Source organism: Balearica regulorum, chromosome 7, assembly GCF_011004875.1.
Source record: "Balearica regulorum gibbericeps isolate bBalReg1 chromosome 7, bBalReg1.pri, whole genome shotgun sequence".
NCBI classification, from domain to species: domain Eukaryota; kingdom Metazoa; phylum Chordata; class Aves; order Gruiformes; family Gruidae; genus Balearica; species Balearica regulorum.
The window spans coordinates 5393494-5411331 of NC_046190.1; the positions used below are offsets into that span (position 1 = coordinate 5393494).

Sequence of the window (17838 nt, forward strand, 5' to 3'; positions counted from 1 at the left end):
GTATTATCACAGCAAAAAAGTAACTTTCAACTGACTAAATGGGAAGCAATAATGAGTCTTTGAGCAACACCGTTCACCTCATCTGCTACAGTGATTTTGTTGTCACCCTTGCAAGTGGTAGGACTGGGCTGGGAAGGAAGGTCAAACCAGTTATGTTCCAGTATACAGATACTGAATGTAATAGAGGGAGGTTTGCAAGGAGAAATAGAATAGAACAGACAGGACTAGAATAAACTGAAAAGCTCAGAATCCTTCTGTCAGCTCTCAAACGGAGCAGTAAAATCCAAGATAACTAAAGCGTAACTAAAATAAAGCTTAGTGTGTGCAGTGACTAAAAAACCAGCTCAGTTCAAAGAAAAGCGTGTAGAATCTCCTTGAAAGTCAACACTCAGAGGCCAGAGTAGTTCTTTTGCAAGAAATGTTTTTCTACTGGCAACTGGGTTTTTGTTTTCTATTATTAAAGAAACTTTTTACAATAACGTCCTGGATGGAGCCTGTACTACTCATACCTATCTGCAAACCTTTACATTCTTTCTTCTGTGACCAAAACTATTTGTGGAGACTGAATTTTAAATTAGCCTGTGCAGAGCTCTGCAGGCAGACTCATCCAGTCAGGCAACAGAAACATCACTATGCAATCCACGTGAGGATTCACAGCACAAACCGGAGGAAATTCTTCCCTTACGTTAACCTAGATTAAGACCTCTCTTATCTCAGTATTTTGAGGATGTAAATGAGATTAGCAACACAGAAGTTTTCAATGATCACCCTGAACAGGGGTACCCACCATGCAGAGCAAAACCAAAATATCAGTTCAGGATCAATCCAAAGCCTGCAGTTAAGACTAACAAAACAAATTCAGCTAACCAAAACAGTTGTGCAATCATGGTACTCTATGAGACTCTGTCAGCGTGATTAGGGACAAGTTAATAACCCACCTCATTTCCATCACTTCCCTTCTGCTTTCTTCATATTTCTCTTTCCACTCAGACACTTCTCTTTCCTTGGCCACAATCTGAAACAAAGCAAGCAAAGGAAAAAAAAAACCCCAGTAAAACCAAGTGATCCATTAAAGAAGAAATTAAATAACTGTACAATATTTGATTCAATAACAACTCCTAATTAACAGAGGTATAGTTTTCGAGTGCATAATGGGTTCAAGTACAAGTATCCCCACTGATTTTTTTTTCTTTTTCAGACTGCAAGGTGCAATTAAAAAAGTTCGGATGTGAAATCATACTCAAGTTTCAAAAAGCTAACTTAGGAAAGTAGCTGCAATGTTCTTGTTTCATATTTCATTCCTGATATGACAGCGATATTACACTACACCATGTCTGATCTCACCTGGTGCCAGACCTGAAATATTTCTGTGCCTGGGTTTGGAACACGGTCCCCTGGTTTGTCCTCGAAGGGGGTCCTACTGCTTCTGCTTGCATATTTAGGGCTGACTGTCCATGAAATATTATCCCCAAAGGACTGTGTTCCTTTGTGCTCCTTTCGTTCATGCAATCTATCATAAAGTTTGGAATACTCTAACATTAGATTGTGCCCTTTTTAAAATTGTTATTATTAGTCAGACTAATCTTATATGTAGCTTTGTAAAATACATAATTTTATTCCTATTTCTGGCATCTTACAATTTGTATATAATTATACAGTAATGTCCAGATGCACAGAGGTTAAAAACAATAGATTTTTCTTCTTATAATGTCTACTTTTCACTTATGTCAAAAAAAAGTAAAACTTACAGTATAGCACCTGTTGCTTTGGTAGCCTCTAGCGTGGCTTTAGCATGGCTGAGGATGGTTTCAAGAATAGAACAAGTGTTCGTAACATGAATCATTTGGGAGAAAACAGGAAAGAAGGAAACCACAAGGGCCACATATTTCCTTTTCCAAATTCTGAAGAAAATTACCTCCGCTCTGGCGAGTCGTAGTGCAGAGTCTAAGTCTTGCTGGGGGTAGAGAAGACCCGTGGTGCTTTCTGCATCCGAGGTGCCGATCCGGGAATACAGTGCACTTTTAGAGATGGAAACATCTGCTGGGATAGCAGGTTCTCTCTGTGTGTTTGTTTTTTTAAATACAAAGAAATGAACCATTAAATACATGTTTAGCTCATATGTTTTCTGGGTGTAGTGTTAGGCACCAGGGTCCTGAGCTAGGACTAGAATCCTGTGCACTACTAAATTATAACAGCAATAACACTGACAAGGAACTTCTTTGAATTTAGCGATCATAAGATATACATTTAAGATCCATGGTAAGCACCAAGAGAGCCATATTACCCTTATAGGGAGAAAACACAGACAGCACTTTGTCACCACTATTTTAAAGTCCTATATTAGAAAATTCACTACTTTCTGATGCAGGAATGTCATCAAAACATCCACAAGAAATGCATGTCAGTAGAGGAAACTAGAATTGGAGGCAAAGAGCTTGTTAAGGGCAATTATGCTTCCATAAAAATAGATCAAGAAACCAGAACCAAGAGGACAGCTCACTTTCTTAGGTCTCACCTGCCAATATACCGTATCATAAATGGTATTACATAAAAAGTGTGATTATACAAGTGGTGCTGCTGCCCCACTGGTATTTAACATGCGATTAGTAAGTTAAATGAGGTTTTATTTGCAGCTGCCAATTTTGTGCATGTCAGCGGCCCAGATTAACGCAGGAGGAGAGCGGCATGTGAAATGAGGAAGAGAACAAAAACGAGGTACGTGACACTGAGATGCACGAGGTGTCTTGCAAACAACTCTAGATAGAAACAATCCAAGTTACAGCGCATTGAAACCCAGGAGATTATAAAAGACAGTTAGGAAGATACTAAAAAAAACCCCAAACCCACATTTTCAGACACCATCCGCAGCAACTCCCTGAGAGCAGACCCCTCTGCAGCAGACGTACCACCACAGCCGTACGTCCCTGTGTCCCCTACCTACGCTTTGCATCTCGCCGTCGCTAACAGCTAACACGCACATGCTGACCGCCGGGCTCGGTATTGCCTCTGGTGGTCTGGGAAACAAAATGTTCTTTCTCTCTCAGCTGCTGGTGGGTCGCAAAGTAGTTTTGGGGGTGGATGTGACCATATCCCTAGCAAGTCAATGGTAGGAGGCATCTCTACGAGCTCTGTTATGTTTCCAGGCTCCAGAGCAGAGAAAGGGGAGCCCCTCCACCCACGCAGTGCTGGGACCCCCACGACTCCATTGCACCGGCGCAGGCTACATGGTCCTCGGGGTAACTCTGCAGGACAGAGCCAGAGCACCTCCACTTCACAGCCTGCAGAGCTGCTCTGGTCCCTGTGTTGCCCAGAGCAGTCCCTGGGGAGCCCCACTACAGGTGCACCGTGGGGGTGGATGGGCCAAGCCCTGGCCAGGGACACGCTCTTCTATTTATTATTTTTCTTCCTCTTTCTATGAACTCCTTCCACCAAAAGAAGTTTCACAGGAAAGATCTTATATCTGAGCATGGCTGAAATTCCTTGAATTTTTGTGACCTAAGAAGATACTTCATATGGTACAGAACATGCAAACACACTGACTTCAGCAGGGAGGACACAGATGCCCAGAAATCCCCCTCTCACTGTGTCTGTGTACACATGTCACTTGCTAAGCCAGTGTCAAAATTGCATTTTAAAATACAGAATGATTTAATTTTTTTTATTGAACCTGCAGATTCAGTAGCAGAATTTTTCAGTGGGCTCTCATGACAATTCAAATTGTCTCTATGATGATGCTACGTGCAGCCACAGAGTGGGCTGGAGCATGGCCCAGGGTTTGTGCGCGTGGGGTGGGAGGCCAGGTTGATCAATGCCTTTTTCAGCCACTGATAGAAATGGATTTTCACGTACAGCTTTTCCGGTATGGCACTTCCTTGCTGTTGAAAAGGGGATAACATCTTTTTCCAGCTTACTCGTTACCTCTGTGCATAAAGCAATATCATCTGTTTCTTCAAGTTCACTAGTGCAGTACCTTAGTCTTAAGGCTTTATCTGCAATAATTAAGAGTAGTAATCAAGATTTTTTTAATGATTTTTTTACATAAAAGTGAGAAAAATATTTTACTGGAAAAGAAGGTTGTGGGTTTTTTAGTTGCTTTTGTGTGGTTTTTTTTAAATAAAATAGCAGAGTCACATTCTACTGCTTGAAGCAGAGGAATGTGAAAGCGAGTAGATAATGTCTGAATTAAGGCTCAGTCCTCCTCTCCCCAACGTGCACACAAACAGACCTCATTAATTTCAACACCACATGCTCTTGTTTCAACACAGTTAAAGGAAATTTTGTCAGATGCTATTCCATAAATCATTCACTTGCTCACAGTTCTTCTCGCATAGCCTAGAATAATAGAAAGGATCCAAACCCACTGTCAATTTTGATGCAAACCCTTCTGAGCTCTTCCATCACACCTTATTGAAGAAACTACACTAAAAATTACATACAACGCTCACTCGAGTTAATCACAGGACTAGATGTTCTGGATATCACATCTGGACACAACATGAAGAAACCACACCAGCAACATTAAAGACTAGACAAGAAAATTTAGACCAATGATAAGCTAAGCGGTACTTACAAAACACCATATCGTATCTTTATTTATATGAGAGACTCTCACTAATTTGCTTTGTATTTTTTGTTCATTTTTAAGCTATTCTAGCATTATGGAGCAGGCAATCCCTTCTCTTTTTTTGCTACATTTAACCATGAACACACAAAATAATGATCAATTCCCACATAATTAGGAGGTGCGACCCCAAATCCAGTGGATTTTCCTACCTGAGTGAATAGCATCACAACATCTATCAAAATTACATAGCCTGTTTTTTTGAAAGTATCTCCCAGTATACAACAGGAAAAAAATACATCTGGGACACAAGCTCAGACATCGATGTAAATGCATAAATACAGAACCACATGGTGCTGTCCACAGATCTGAGAAAAGGTAAAACAGCCAATAAATAAGCCTACTGCTGGCTCAACTCAGTATCCTAACCTCAAAAAAATGTACTTTAGTTCCTCCTCAAACACAAGGCAAGAAAAAACGAGATACACAAAAGAGCTATTAGATCATCAAAGCCGTCCTCAAAAGAAAGGCCATCCTGGAGAGCAATCTGTTGCACTGGATGTATCACATTTCAAAAGCTTCCTGCAGCGTCTTTTGCTGGATCTCATGAAGAGATTGCTGGAAAATATTAATTGTGGCAAAAGAAACACAAATTTCCTTAAGGTCATAGAAAAACATGTGTCAAAGGAACTGCCAGAATGAGGAAAATTTTTAAGGAAAAAAAGAACATTTAAAGCATTTATTACATACTTATGCATCTTTTAATGCAGTGCTCAACACCTCACATATGTTTTTTCTGGTTCTCTCTTGCATTTGAGTAAATTGTAGAAAAGAATAGTGATAATGATATGCAAAACAACTTAAAATTGCCAAAAACAACTGCAAAAACTGTTGGAATTTAACTGTTGAGCAGAAATGCTTCTGGTAGTGGTCCAACCAGTCTTGTCCTAATTCTGAAAACACTTCACACGAGTCACAACTGGGCTGTTGGGTTTTCTCTTTTGGCAGGAGCAACCAGTAAAAGTCTTCATGATTTTATTTCAAAAGCCAATTTTACACAGCTCCAAACTGATGCACAATTCAGTAACTGTTATTTATGGCCTCCAAATATTCCTGTCCTGAGAAAATAATATAACCTGACCAACGGGATGACGGTATTACCCAAAATAACTCTGTCACTGCTTTAAGTTCAACACCTAACTGCTGAGAAGGTAAGCAGTTAATTTGAGTAATAATAAGCATAGGGATTTATAAGTCACTGAACCTCGCACAGAAACATTAGAGTCTGCAGAGGAATTACTACTAAATGTAGGTCACTGCAATCTTAGTGTAAATATTTGAGAGCCCAACATACTTCCTCTTCTCTTCCCAGCATCTTTCACAGAAACCAGATATCTGACCAGAAAGGGAATAAATGCACATCGATTAACCAGCTGCACTTACCTCGCTTCAAAGATAAAAGTCAAAGTGAAGGAAAATAGAGAAAGGTATTGGAATGAAAATGAAAACTGGTTTTATCATACTGCTTAGAGGAATATGTATTTAGCCCTGCTGAAAATTAGCTTGCCCTTTCCAAGCACTCAAATACTGTTTGGGTGCGTGTCAAATGATCTACTCCTCTAACTAATTGATATGTGTGCAGACAGGTCAATGGAGGCAGAACAAGACCTATTTGTACTTGCAAATATACTGAAAAGCAAGTAAAATCCAAGCATAAGTTCTCTGCTTGTAAAATTTTACTAGGAAAAATGGTGTCCCTGTTTGAAGGAAATATTCCTCCTTCACTACCATGAGAGCCCCCCAAATCCTATTTCTGCTGATCCCTTTCCTTTCAGTTTCTCTGCTTTCCTTGGATCTTACTTCCATGCCCAACTCTACATCGCCTCGGCATCTGTAGGGTGGTGGACACAAACTCTATCGCCTTTCTGTTCAAGCTGCACTATAAAAAAAAGTCACAGGACGTCCCAATGAAGACTGTTCAGTAGAGAAGGGTTAATTCATCTCAACGCTGGAAGCTAGAAAACTTTGGCAATGTAAAAGTAGATGACTAGTCCTGTTGTTGTTCAAGTCTGTGACAAGAAGTTTGGGAGTGGCCAAATAACTTCCCTCTGTCCGAGAACAACAAACTGCACGTCCTTATTCTCAGTCCTAGTCCTGAAAATGCTTTTATTTAATCTTCATTTTAGGTGACCTAATTTGCCATAACAAGTGCTCGCGTCTTTATTTAGCATCCTATATTCTTGTTACCCATGCTGTAATGGTTTAGCAAATGTTAAATGTAATTATACAACATTAAGAAAAGAACTGAGGCCAGCCAACCAGAAGGGAATTCTGCCAGTTAGTATCTGAATTTAAGTCCCTGCAGTCGTCTGGTGGATCCTATTATACTTAATCCAGGCCATCAGTCACTGTAGGTCACAAGGGCTGTCATCACAGGCTAATTTAACATTAGCAACCTCCCACTGAAATAGTGATGTTAAGCAAGGACAAAAGTCCTTCCCAGCCTAATGTGACACCCACAGCATTCAGCTAAAAGCATGCCTGTGACTGGACCAGCATGGAGTTGTGAATGTCAAAATGCTACTGATTCTCTCTCAGAGGGTGGAGTTTTGCTTATTTTTCTCTCCTCATCTCTGCGTATCATTTTTGCTATGTTTGTTATCCAGATTAATGACATTTTCTAAAAAATCACGAGATCCATTCTCAGTTTCTAAGTTCTAAGGAGTTCATAGTTCAAGTTCAACTTGTTCTAGCTAGAAGAAAATGCTGTAATGATGTTAAAAAAGCATCTTTAAAATACAACTCCAGATAATCAAATACAAATTATAACATTTTTGCAGCTCAGAATCCTCCCTGGGTAACAACAAGAATTCACAAACATATGAACCAATTCTCCTCAGTCTAAACCAGTAGAATTTGTGAGTTTCTGAATTGCTGGCCAGTAGCAAAAATGCAGATGTCTAACAGCATTTTTTTGTATAACCTGTGAAGATCATCTAGGTATTATTACGTGTTTCATCATCTCGAGTGTTTCCTGGTGCTGGAGAGCCTGACTGCTGCACGTTACAGCAAAGTGCTGGAGGACAGAGAGGTAGAGGGAGAATGAGGATGTAGAGAGGATCTAGAGAGGATCCCACCTCACCCTCCTCTGACACCCACCACGCAGGGCAAGGGAGCGAGGGGACACGGTCACACACAGGCTAGTACTCACACAGGAAAATTCCATTTATTTTTTCCTCCTTCGTTCTTTCTGTTCCTAATTAGAAGGTTAAGCTTGGTTTCTAATGAAGACAACAGCACGTTTTTCTTGCTTAAATAAAAGATTGCAGCCACATACTTTAAAACACCCATAAATCTGCAAGGAATTAATTTACTTTGGTAAGTATATGCACACCATGGAAACAGCTGGCTCGTGGGCTATTTAAGATAAGTGAAAGAAATCAAATATTATTTTTTCATAAAAGTACAGTTAATCTAAAAAAAAGTTTACCTTTTTGAACTAGCTACTTTATGACTCATCTTTCAAGCACCAAGAAATTCTACCCTATAACCTGTCCAAATGTTATGATGCAATGAGCTCAAGATGATATAGGATCAGGCAAAAGACTTCCCACCAACTTAGTAACAGACAGTATAAGAAAAAGGAGAAGGACATGTCAGAAGCACATCCTCATTTGCAATAAAATGTCTCACTGCAGCAGGACACTGCCATCCTGTCAGCATCCCATTCAGCTGATGCCACCTCCCAAGAAAGCCACTAACATTTCTGGCTTGGCTTTTTTGTTAAAAGTACCACGAAGGACTTCATAAACTGGCTGTGCAACTGGCTAACCACCAAACGCAGCGCATCAGAGCAAGCTTTTCCATCCCTTTCCAAACACAGTGAGGACCACATGCATCCCTAGAACAGTGTAAAGCACCACTCTGAGGCAGAACTAGCCAGTGCAACCTGGAAGTAGCGAAAAAAAATGTGTTTAGATCTTCATGAATAAACACACACATGGTGCTGGGAGGCCTTCTTCCCTTGGGAGCTCTATAGCCCCTCCAAACCTGCTGTAATCCCTTTCATAAGATGCCTGAAGGCAGGGTTCATTGAATTTTTCCCTTCTAAACTCTGAGGGTCAAGGTGTCTAATTTCAAGCTGAAATTACCAACAAAAGGCAAACTGTCCCTACAGTCAAAATCTATAGCACCTTTATAAGAAGTAGGTTTGGTATTGTTTTGCCATCAAAAAATTTGCTGTAGGCAAATGACAAATGGCCACCTGGACTGCAGAATCTGTCTCCTGCAGATGGCACGTGCCTGCTTCTTGCCTTCAGATTTGCCTTTTGTTAATTTGGACGTAGCGGTACTCTGTGAGTGGAGCAGGTGACAGCATTTCTGTGCGCAGTACTGCTTCCAGCATGCTCTTTGGCGTCACACTTGAGGCGTGCACGGCTGTGCACTGCACTCTGAGAGCCTTAGTTACCTTGTTAAAGAAAAAGCAGCACTCGGTTTCTTAGTCTGTGCACACTCACACACACATGGCAGGCACAAAACAGATACCTCGGAGCAGAAAGAAGACAGGGTAATCTGCCTGGCTAACTTCAGTGCTTCTATCCTCATTGCAGCAAACTCTAACTCCTCCTGTCAAGTGTTTGGTTGTGAGCAATCCACAGGAAAAAATGTATTAAGAACATAGCCAAAATGTTTAACACATTCAAAAATGGAATGTTATATTTTCATGTATAATTCTGACAATTTGTGGGTGACAAACACATCCCATATTCCTTTCATGACTAGAACATTGATACAAAACTCCAGGTTTTGGTTAGACTTGAGGCAGCTGTATAGACAAAAATTTTTTTATTAGGGGGAAGTATGAACAATGCTTTGGGAAAATAGATGTTTTCCGAAGCTAAAGCTGTTTTTCACAGACTTGTTTTCATTTTCTGTGAATTTATGCCAGCTGCTGCTCTCAATTCAACCTTTGCTGTTTTAAAATTTCACTGTAAATATTCTAGAAAATGTGTCCTGACATACAGAACTGGTCTGCAGATCAATTTGCCTTTCCTAGAAGAAGTCATGCCAAATTCTGCGTTAGCTAGATTACTAGGAAAAAAAAAAAGTCTAATTTTCATTTCAGCAGAATTAGGGCCTAAATCTCCAAAAATGAATCTATGCATACAGACCTACTAAGGCCAGGTGTCAAGACAACTCTCCACACATCAAATCCTGTGTTCAAGCTTAGAAGATTTGCTTTATAAAGACTTCTGCAAAATATATACATCAGTGGTATAGGAGAGCTGAAAGTGTTGATGAAATTTATGTATTATATGGATTAAATGAAAACATCTCTGTTCCTTAAGCTCCTGAAAGGCCAAAGTTACTTTGGAAAGAATTAAATCATTATTTTGCTTCTTTCCCACCTCCCCTCCAAACCTCCTCCCACCCCTTTCACAAAGCAAAGCATTCCTCTACCTGTGTATAGGGAAACTTAAAGAAAAGTGACATTTATATTTCTGCTACAAACCTGAAGTTTCTGAGCAAATACTGGGGGGTTCTTTTCTGCTAAGTCAGGATCTAGATATTCAGGCTGATCACATATTGAGGTTTTCTTAGATATCCTATTGAGAAGAGCATCAGCAGAGACAAAGGAGTCTTCAGGAGATGTCTGAAGGGTAAGGAGGATATAGAATAAGCAACAGAGATTTTGCCAAAGTAGTTCAGCCCGAAAGCAACATATGTGTCTACAAATCATTGGTTCCTACTCATTTCATACCCTACTGAAGATTCCTTTTGAATACATGGTTCATAGGTGTAACAGACAAACATAAAGAACAATTCTTCCTAATTTAAAAGCAGAGTGATTTTTCCAAGACTAACATGAAGTAAGTAATATTAGGACCTCTAAAGCAATGGCTCTCAAACCACGGACTACAGCCCACTCTTGATACTTCCACAATAGTTTTCAACCAGTTACCATAGGTTTTCTTCATACAATAGCTTATGTTCATTTCAGGCATCTCTAAGGCAGTCCAAAAGCTTTGAAGACCACCAAAACTGAGGGAAACCTATGAAAGACTCTTTTTGCAGTCTTTACAAAAGTCTTTTGCTGCTTACTGGGGATAAATTAAGTTATATTCACAATTATAGCATGATCAGGATAAATACACAATATGAGGGCGGATAGAATTAGACTAACAAAGACAAGAGCACTGGGATTTCAGTACCCAAGACTCCCTGCAGCGAGAAAAGTATACAAGCTCATAAAAAAGGCTTTGTGAGATGGTATCAACAGCATTGTTAATATAAATTAAGCATAGTATTAAAGTGAGCTGCGGCTTGTTTTGACTCCTTGGTAAATATGTTGTCATATAGCTTAGCATGCCTAGTGCTGTAGGCATTTGTGAAACAAGTTTGCCTGGAAAAGTGGAGGCCTTGAGGGAACCTTCATGAATTTGAGAACCAATGCTCTAAAGTCTGTATGCAGCGCAGGTTGGAAGCAAGGAAGGGCTCACCACTAATTCAAATCCAACCCGGAGAAGGCACTGAGAGAAGTGATTTAACTGGAAGCTGGAATGAGTTCCAGTGATCAAAAAGTGAATTTTACGTTATCAGTATCAGATGACAACAATACACTAAATATGAAAATGTGAAAGGGCACCTGTTCTTTACCAACAAAATTTTGAAATTTCACAGTACATGCAACAGAACAAATCATGTCTCTATGTTTGTATCAAACCCCTTATTTTATATATAAAATACTTCTTCAAATATTGGGTTAAAGCACAGTGTAAAAAGGCCTGTGTGAGGAAAAAAAACCACTTCAAAGTATCTACTTGGAATATGTTATCACTAGAACATGTTAAGCTACTGTAAGAATTCAGAAAATTCTTCTGAATTCCATCAGTTCCATCAATCTTCCTCCCTCATTTGGGTCCTACCACATGCTGCTACCAAGATCTTTAAGTATTAGGTTGAGCTTCACTCTACTTTCGAGATCCACCTTTATATGACATGAGAAATTTCTGCTGGCAAATGATTCCTAAACTCTTTGTCATAAATCACTTACTATTTCAATAGCCTCTGGAGTTGTTCCTAGGGTCATGGGCTCTAGGTCCTTCTGCTTTGACTTGTCAGGTGACTGTAAGTGTGCCTCTTGGCTGGCAGCTAGGACTCGGGACGCTGGATGTTGTATTTTCATTCCAGAGGATTGCTGGGCTTCAGGGTCTTCAAAACTTGACCTGGAAAAAGGTTGTGTACATGCTTTCAGGGTGGAGCACAAGGCCCTTACAATTCTGCTTCTGGTAACAACTAAGCTTGTCCTCTTCATTACTTTCATGTGAGTATATATCTAAACACACGCACGTATTGTTTCAACTCAACTTTATATCATTATCTCTCATGGCACTTTGCAATATCCTTTCAAAGCAATGCACTGGAGTCTCTAAATAAAGCCAGTTCTGTCAGAAATGTTATGTACCTTCCTTAAATATTTCTCACTTGCCTTTTTACCCCTTTCTCATTGTGACCTACATCTCTCCCAACAAACAACTTTTACTAACAACAACAGATGTCCTTAACAAACAAAATTTTTGGAAGTAAATACAACCCCCACATCCTTTTCTTATGAACCAGACTCCTTGTTTAGAAAATGTATCTAGGAAAGGCCAAGTGAAAAATTGCAATTACGAGATTACTAGATTGACGTGAAAATGACATCGGTATCTGAGAAAAAAACTCTAAGTAGGAAGCCATTGTCTAGTGAAACAGTTGCCACTGTGACTCTATTTAGTAAGAATATGAAGGAGAAATACATGTTCTTATTCCTTCCCATTATAAAACTCCTGTATCTTTGCCCTCTATTCTCTATCAAATGTGTACACAGATGGGAACCCATTTTTAAACAAACAGCTCGGCAACAGAGAGGCAGAGAGGGGAAGAATTGCCTGTGTACGTGCTATGGTGGTAACCCATTTCCCTGGCATCCTTTTCCATTGCTGCATTTCCTCGCGGTGACGTACCCTGAGCATGGTGTTGTGGAATCAGACAGCCTGATGGGAGGTGATTTGACTGGGCTCTCCTGCTGTGCATCAAACATTAGGTATAAAGATTGTTTCTTCGGGGTGCTATCATCCTGCTGGCAACAGGAAAAGTAAAGCTCGTTAAGCAACTCAACCGTTCTCCGTTAAAGCTAATTCAGGTCACTGAAGCCTTAAGTGACCAAATGACTTGACAGACAACTAATAATACAGGACTGTAATACAGCCTATGCTAACTGATACTGAGATGATCCCTTTGAGGAAGAAACCATTAAAGAACAAAACCTAAAGAGCTCGCATGGCTCTTCTTCTCCCACTTTGGGGTTAACCAGATTTCTGGTCCTGTCAGGCAGGAGGCATCCCTTGACTGACAGTGTTACTAAAATATTCATTGAAACTTCTCATCAGTTTAAGCACCTGACATACATGCTTGATTTTTCTAACTTCCCCTGTGGATATACCCCCATTGGATCTAGTCAAACTATCAAATCCATGACTTCAATAGAAGTAACGCAAAACAACTGGTAACGTATCGTACCGCATTCCATATTTCACATTCAGTCTGTATTCTCTCCCCATTCCCTCCACCTTCTTAGAAGTTTTACTCCCAGTTTCTTAAAATAGTTCAATAGCTGGTAGACAGCTCTGTACTCTACACTGCTGGAAATACTGATTTGCTTTTCATCTCCAGAAAGAACTACTGTGATGCTAGCTTAAAAATATAATAATAAAATGGAACAAGCTCTACAGGATATAGGACAACAAAGCACATACAATTTACCCCAGTTGTGCCAATTGAAAGGAACTGGTTTTGCGAATCTGCTGCAGGCACATTATAATTAATTTAAGGGGTAGTGAGGCTGATGGCATTATCAGGATAGTATATTATGACAAGGGAATGCAAATGAATGGAAATAGAAGTGAGAACTTACAGGCACAGAGGAGCCTATTTTCTCCATATATTCTATTTCATATGAGTTGCCATATTCCAATTCTGCAACACAAACAAAAAAAGAGCTGTTAAATACATGCCATGAAATGATTTTTGCAGAAGGAAATGAGATCTCATTTACAAGGGCCGCTCCCATTCTGCTCAATACTTTTCTAGGAGGTATTAAAAACAGAATATACAGAGAGAAAGCAGATGGCGCACTGATTTTCACCAATGAACCTATGACACGTTTCAGGCAAATTAATTTGCCTGAAAAATTTCAGCTTTATCAATTTGCTGAAGACTCTGCCCCAGGGGCCAGAATATTAAGAAAGTTTCAGAGTACTTTCAGAGCACAGATAACTTTCCTCTATCACGTTATCACAGAAAACACATTTTTCAATAATCAGTAATGCTGAGACCAGTTTCCTTTCATGTATGCAAAAAGATTTTAAAAGCCGTTGAGAAATGAAGTAATTTCTATTACTTAATGTTTATCACACAATTCTTAATTCCGAAGGACTAGTGTGGTATCACTAAAGATGAAAAGATACATAAAATACCTGTATGCTCACTGAACAAGGGGTGAGAGAACAGCTCAGCTTACTGCGTTATTTTCACATTTCAGTTTCAGAGGAAAAGCCTAAGGCAGGAAAATTTACAAAGAACCTTAAATCTAAACCCTAATAAAAATGCAAATCTTTACTGCTTCTCTACTTCTAATCTTCTAATTACACTGGAGGAAATAACCAGCATTTCTTTCCAATCCATGGTCACCCAGTAGCTGATATAGAGGCAGACAGATAAAAGGGAAAGAGAGCATACCTTTCTGCACCCAAATAAAAGTAAAGACTTTGTTCAATGACACCTTAATTTAAAAATGAAAAACATAATTAATTTGTCCTAATGCTGTATTTTACTTTGTTTCCATGAGTTAATTCAATAAACCACTTGTATAATTTCATTTCCATTCTAGATAAGTTCTAAGGAATGGCACACTCACATTTACATTACAATTAAAGTATGTGCTAAAGTTGTTCTCAATTTGGGCGGCTTTCGAAAAGTAGGGCTTGTACCAGGAAGATGGTAACCATCATTAAAACCTTTGTTCTTTAAAAACAAACCAACCCTAAAGATAATCTCTTACCTGTTTTGTTTAAAAAAAAAAAAAAGTTTCAAAGGGTGCAAAGTGAGTTTACAATGCTCAAAAGTCTTTTACAATAAAAAGCATCGTAGAGTACAAGCACTGTAATTACACAAGTCTATGTATTTTGTCAAACAACCACTGAAGAGAAACAGCCACAAACTCTCAGTACCTGACACGTGGGAGATATTAATAGTAAAAACATCTAAGTGAAGAGAATGCTATAACAGCAGGCTCCTCACATATTTAAATTCCTAGCACCGTCTGTTTTTAATGGTAACAGGGAGCCAGGCAAGATGGACAACCTCCTGGTATCAGAGACAAGCTTCTTCCTAGTGAAAGCAAACCCCAAACCGAAACGATGAGCTTCAAACCACCTCCTGGATGCAGTGTTGCAGGAAAAAGCATGAAATACCAGATCCAATGTTTAGTAACTGCCTTTCTGTATTTCATTTATCTACACAAAGCCCGATGAGGTGCATGGTGAGTGGTCGTGGGGCAGCGTTACGGCCCCAGAGAGCAATCAGTGAGTAAGCGTAGACGCGTGCTCACGGGCAGGAGACGTACCGGCACTGTCCTCTGCTGGCACAGCCGGCAGTCATCTTCCATCTGCCTGCAGGGCTTTGCAACTGCAATCCACACTGACTTTTGGGACAACGCGTATTTAACGTTACTGATTTTTTAAAAAGGCAGGAGACAGATGGAAATACTTCAACTAGAAATAAAAGGAATAACATGGCTCGCTAAACGCAGTTTGTGTCATCTCATTGCTCTCAGTAGTTTCCACCATAATTAGACACTATCTCCTCTCCTAGGTATCTCCTCCAAGACATCATCTCCCCTCCAAAATCTTAGGCTCCAGTTATTTCTACACATTCAAAATTACAGATGCCCAGGATATCCCATGAAGTAAGATAATTATCTTTTATAAACACATATGATAGACTTACTAAGTGATGTCCTCCAACTCCTCCCACAAATAGCTGCAAGATTACACCAGAATTTTCTGCTAATAATTACTGCTTATTCTTGGTCTGTGAAACACGAAAATGGCAGCAGTTATAAGCAGCATGTGCAACAGATGTGAGCTGGATGTATTGGCTGACTCAGTAGTTGGGCTGTATCTGTACAAAAGCCGCGTTAGGTTACAGGGTAACACTCGTACTAGTATCTGGGAGGGGTAAAAATATTCGCACTGAGAAACAGCCCTGGAATTACTCAAAAATTTCTCAACGCTGCACGAGCACGACTGTCAAGGGGAAAAAAAAAACTATTATTTTTAAGAGATCTGAAAAGCGGAAGCATTGTTGATTATAATTAGCATGTAATCTGAAACTCCAACTATACCATGCAGCACACATGAGACAAGACAATTAGCATTTAATTAGGAGCTTTGCTCACTTTCTTCTACGCACTTTGATAGCTAAAATGATTGCCTTAGAGTATCTCTCACTATTCTTTCATTCCATTTCCTTCCATATAAGTTCCATTTTCCCAGATTTGGGGGGCTTATTTTCTAAAAAGTATTTATTTTTTTTAATACAAATAAAATGAAGATGATGTCTAAAATCTCTAATTTGACAATAAAGCCAAATGGATTTACCCAGACTGAAATACTTATCTGTACAGAACACTCAACAGATTTCCAAAAAGCCCAGGCCACACAAACATAAGCACGTGCATATGAACATGTGCAGTCCCATTAAAACCACTGTGATTATTCATGACTTTTAATGTCAAACACATTTGACCTAAAAGCTTAGCAGTTTTTAATTAGGCAAAAATTCCTCAGATCCAGTCTAAAATGGCATAAAGTAGCTTTAATGGTAAATTGGGACACGGGTTGAAAGGTCAGGAAAAAAAAAATAAATTCTGATCAAGAAGAAAAAGTTTAAGCCAAGTTAAACTCATACATTCTTCCCACCCACAAAGCTGAAAATCTGCCCTTGGAGCAGATGTTGCAAAGCAGTATTCCCTCTGGTAACCCCACGGAAGGCCACACACAAATTTTCTAAATTCTGTCTCTTCCATATTTCACAGACCTGGAATGACAGTTCTCTTAACAGAAACTTCCAGCTTTAGCTCACAACTGCTTACAGGAAGGTATAACAGGAAAAATCTGAATAAGCTGATCTAGAAGGAAATTTTATCTATATCTGGCACGTGAATGATAACTATCTCATGCAGGGGGTATCCTGGACACTTTTATGCATAAAGATACCTGGCTGCTAGGAACCTGGAGAAGAGACGGCATGCTAAGGTTCTTAAGGCAATACACAAACTTGGAGCAGAATTTTAACCTGGGACCTTCTCCCATACAGGTTAGAGGAACAGGCTCAGGCACAGTCTGAGTTCAGTGACTCTGGATCCAGGAGCACTAACCCAGAGCAGTGTCAGGCCCCAGTCTCCTGTGAAGGCACAGAGAGAACGGGTAGCACGCACAGAAGAACTGAGCATGTCTATAATTAACCATACGAAGGAAGCAAAAGCCTTTCTCTGAAGGCTCCTTTCACTTTCCTTTAAGCTTCCTCTCTTGAAAAACTCAGGGTTGGACTGCTGGGGTCTTACATTCAGCTCCCCATAATTGCCAAGTTCCCCAGGCTGGTCCAAAGAGCATCATTTGTTAGGGATCCCAAATAATACAGTTTGCATTCAGCAATAAAACATTAGTTGGATGCAGACAGTCCTTTGTAAAGCATACCCTCTGTAGGAGAGCTGAACTTAGTCTCATTAACAAATGTAGACAGATCAGACGGTTGGGGGTAATCCTGCTTGTCCGTGTTCAGGTCCACAGTCATGCAGGTCCATTTCTGACTGGTCACTGACGACGCCAGCTTCTCCTCATCGGTCGCATGAACCACCGTGGATATGACGGGAGGTGTTTCTGGAGTAGGCAATGGAGTGGGATCCTGCAGAAAACAAATGCCAATTAATACTATTATCTTTCATTAACACGCTGAATAGTTAACTGAATTCCTTTGCACAACCACAGTCATCTTTTTAATTCCATGCACTTGGCTGCAGCTCTGTATAAAATACTCAATGAAAAATATTGAAGTATTTCATTTAGAACTCTACTAGTAGCAAGTTTTCCCAGTATAACTAAACTCTTTTATGATAAATGCATTGCAAAGCTGCCTTGATAAGAAGGAAGAAAGAAAATCCAGAGGCGTTTAAA

The 17838-nt window shown here is 39.7% G+C and overlaps 1 protein-coding gene across 17 annotated transcripts in view; it reads right to left on the bottom strand.

Moving 5' to 3' along the window:
- The window catches only part of TACC2 (transforming acidic coiled-coil containing protein 2), a 143633-nt gene that overhangs the window by 12504 nt on the left and 113291 nt on the right, over positions 1-17838 (bottom strand). For 9 of the 17 annotated variants that reach the window (XM_075757713.1, XM_075757710.1, XM_075757715.1 and 6 more), the window contains 8 exons: positions 17362-17569; positions 13518-13579; positions 12568-12683; positions 11616-11787; positions 10074-10214; positions 9107-9187; positions 1916-2059; positions 939-1015 (listed from right to left, as the gene is read on the bottom strand). In XM_075757713.1, the coding sequence (XP_075613828.1) occupies positions 939-1015; positions 1916-2059; positions 9107-9187; positions 10074-10214; positions 11616-11787; positions 12568-12683; positions 13518-13579; positions 17362-17569 (1001 nt within the window). The remainder of the gene's footprint in view (positions 1-938; positions 1016-1915; positions 2060-9106; positions 9188-10073; positions 10215-11615; positions 11788-12567; positions 12684-13517; positions 13580-17361; positions 17570-17838) is intronic. The other 8 variants (XM_075757716.1, XM_075757721.1, XM_075757724.1 and 5 more) reach the window with 4 other exon arrangements.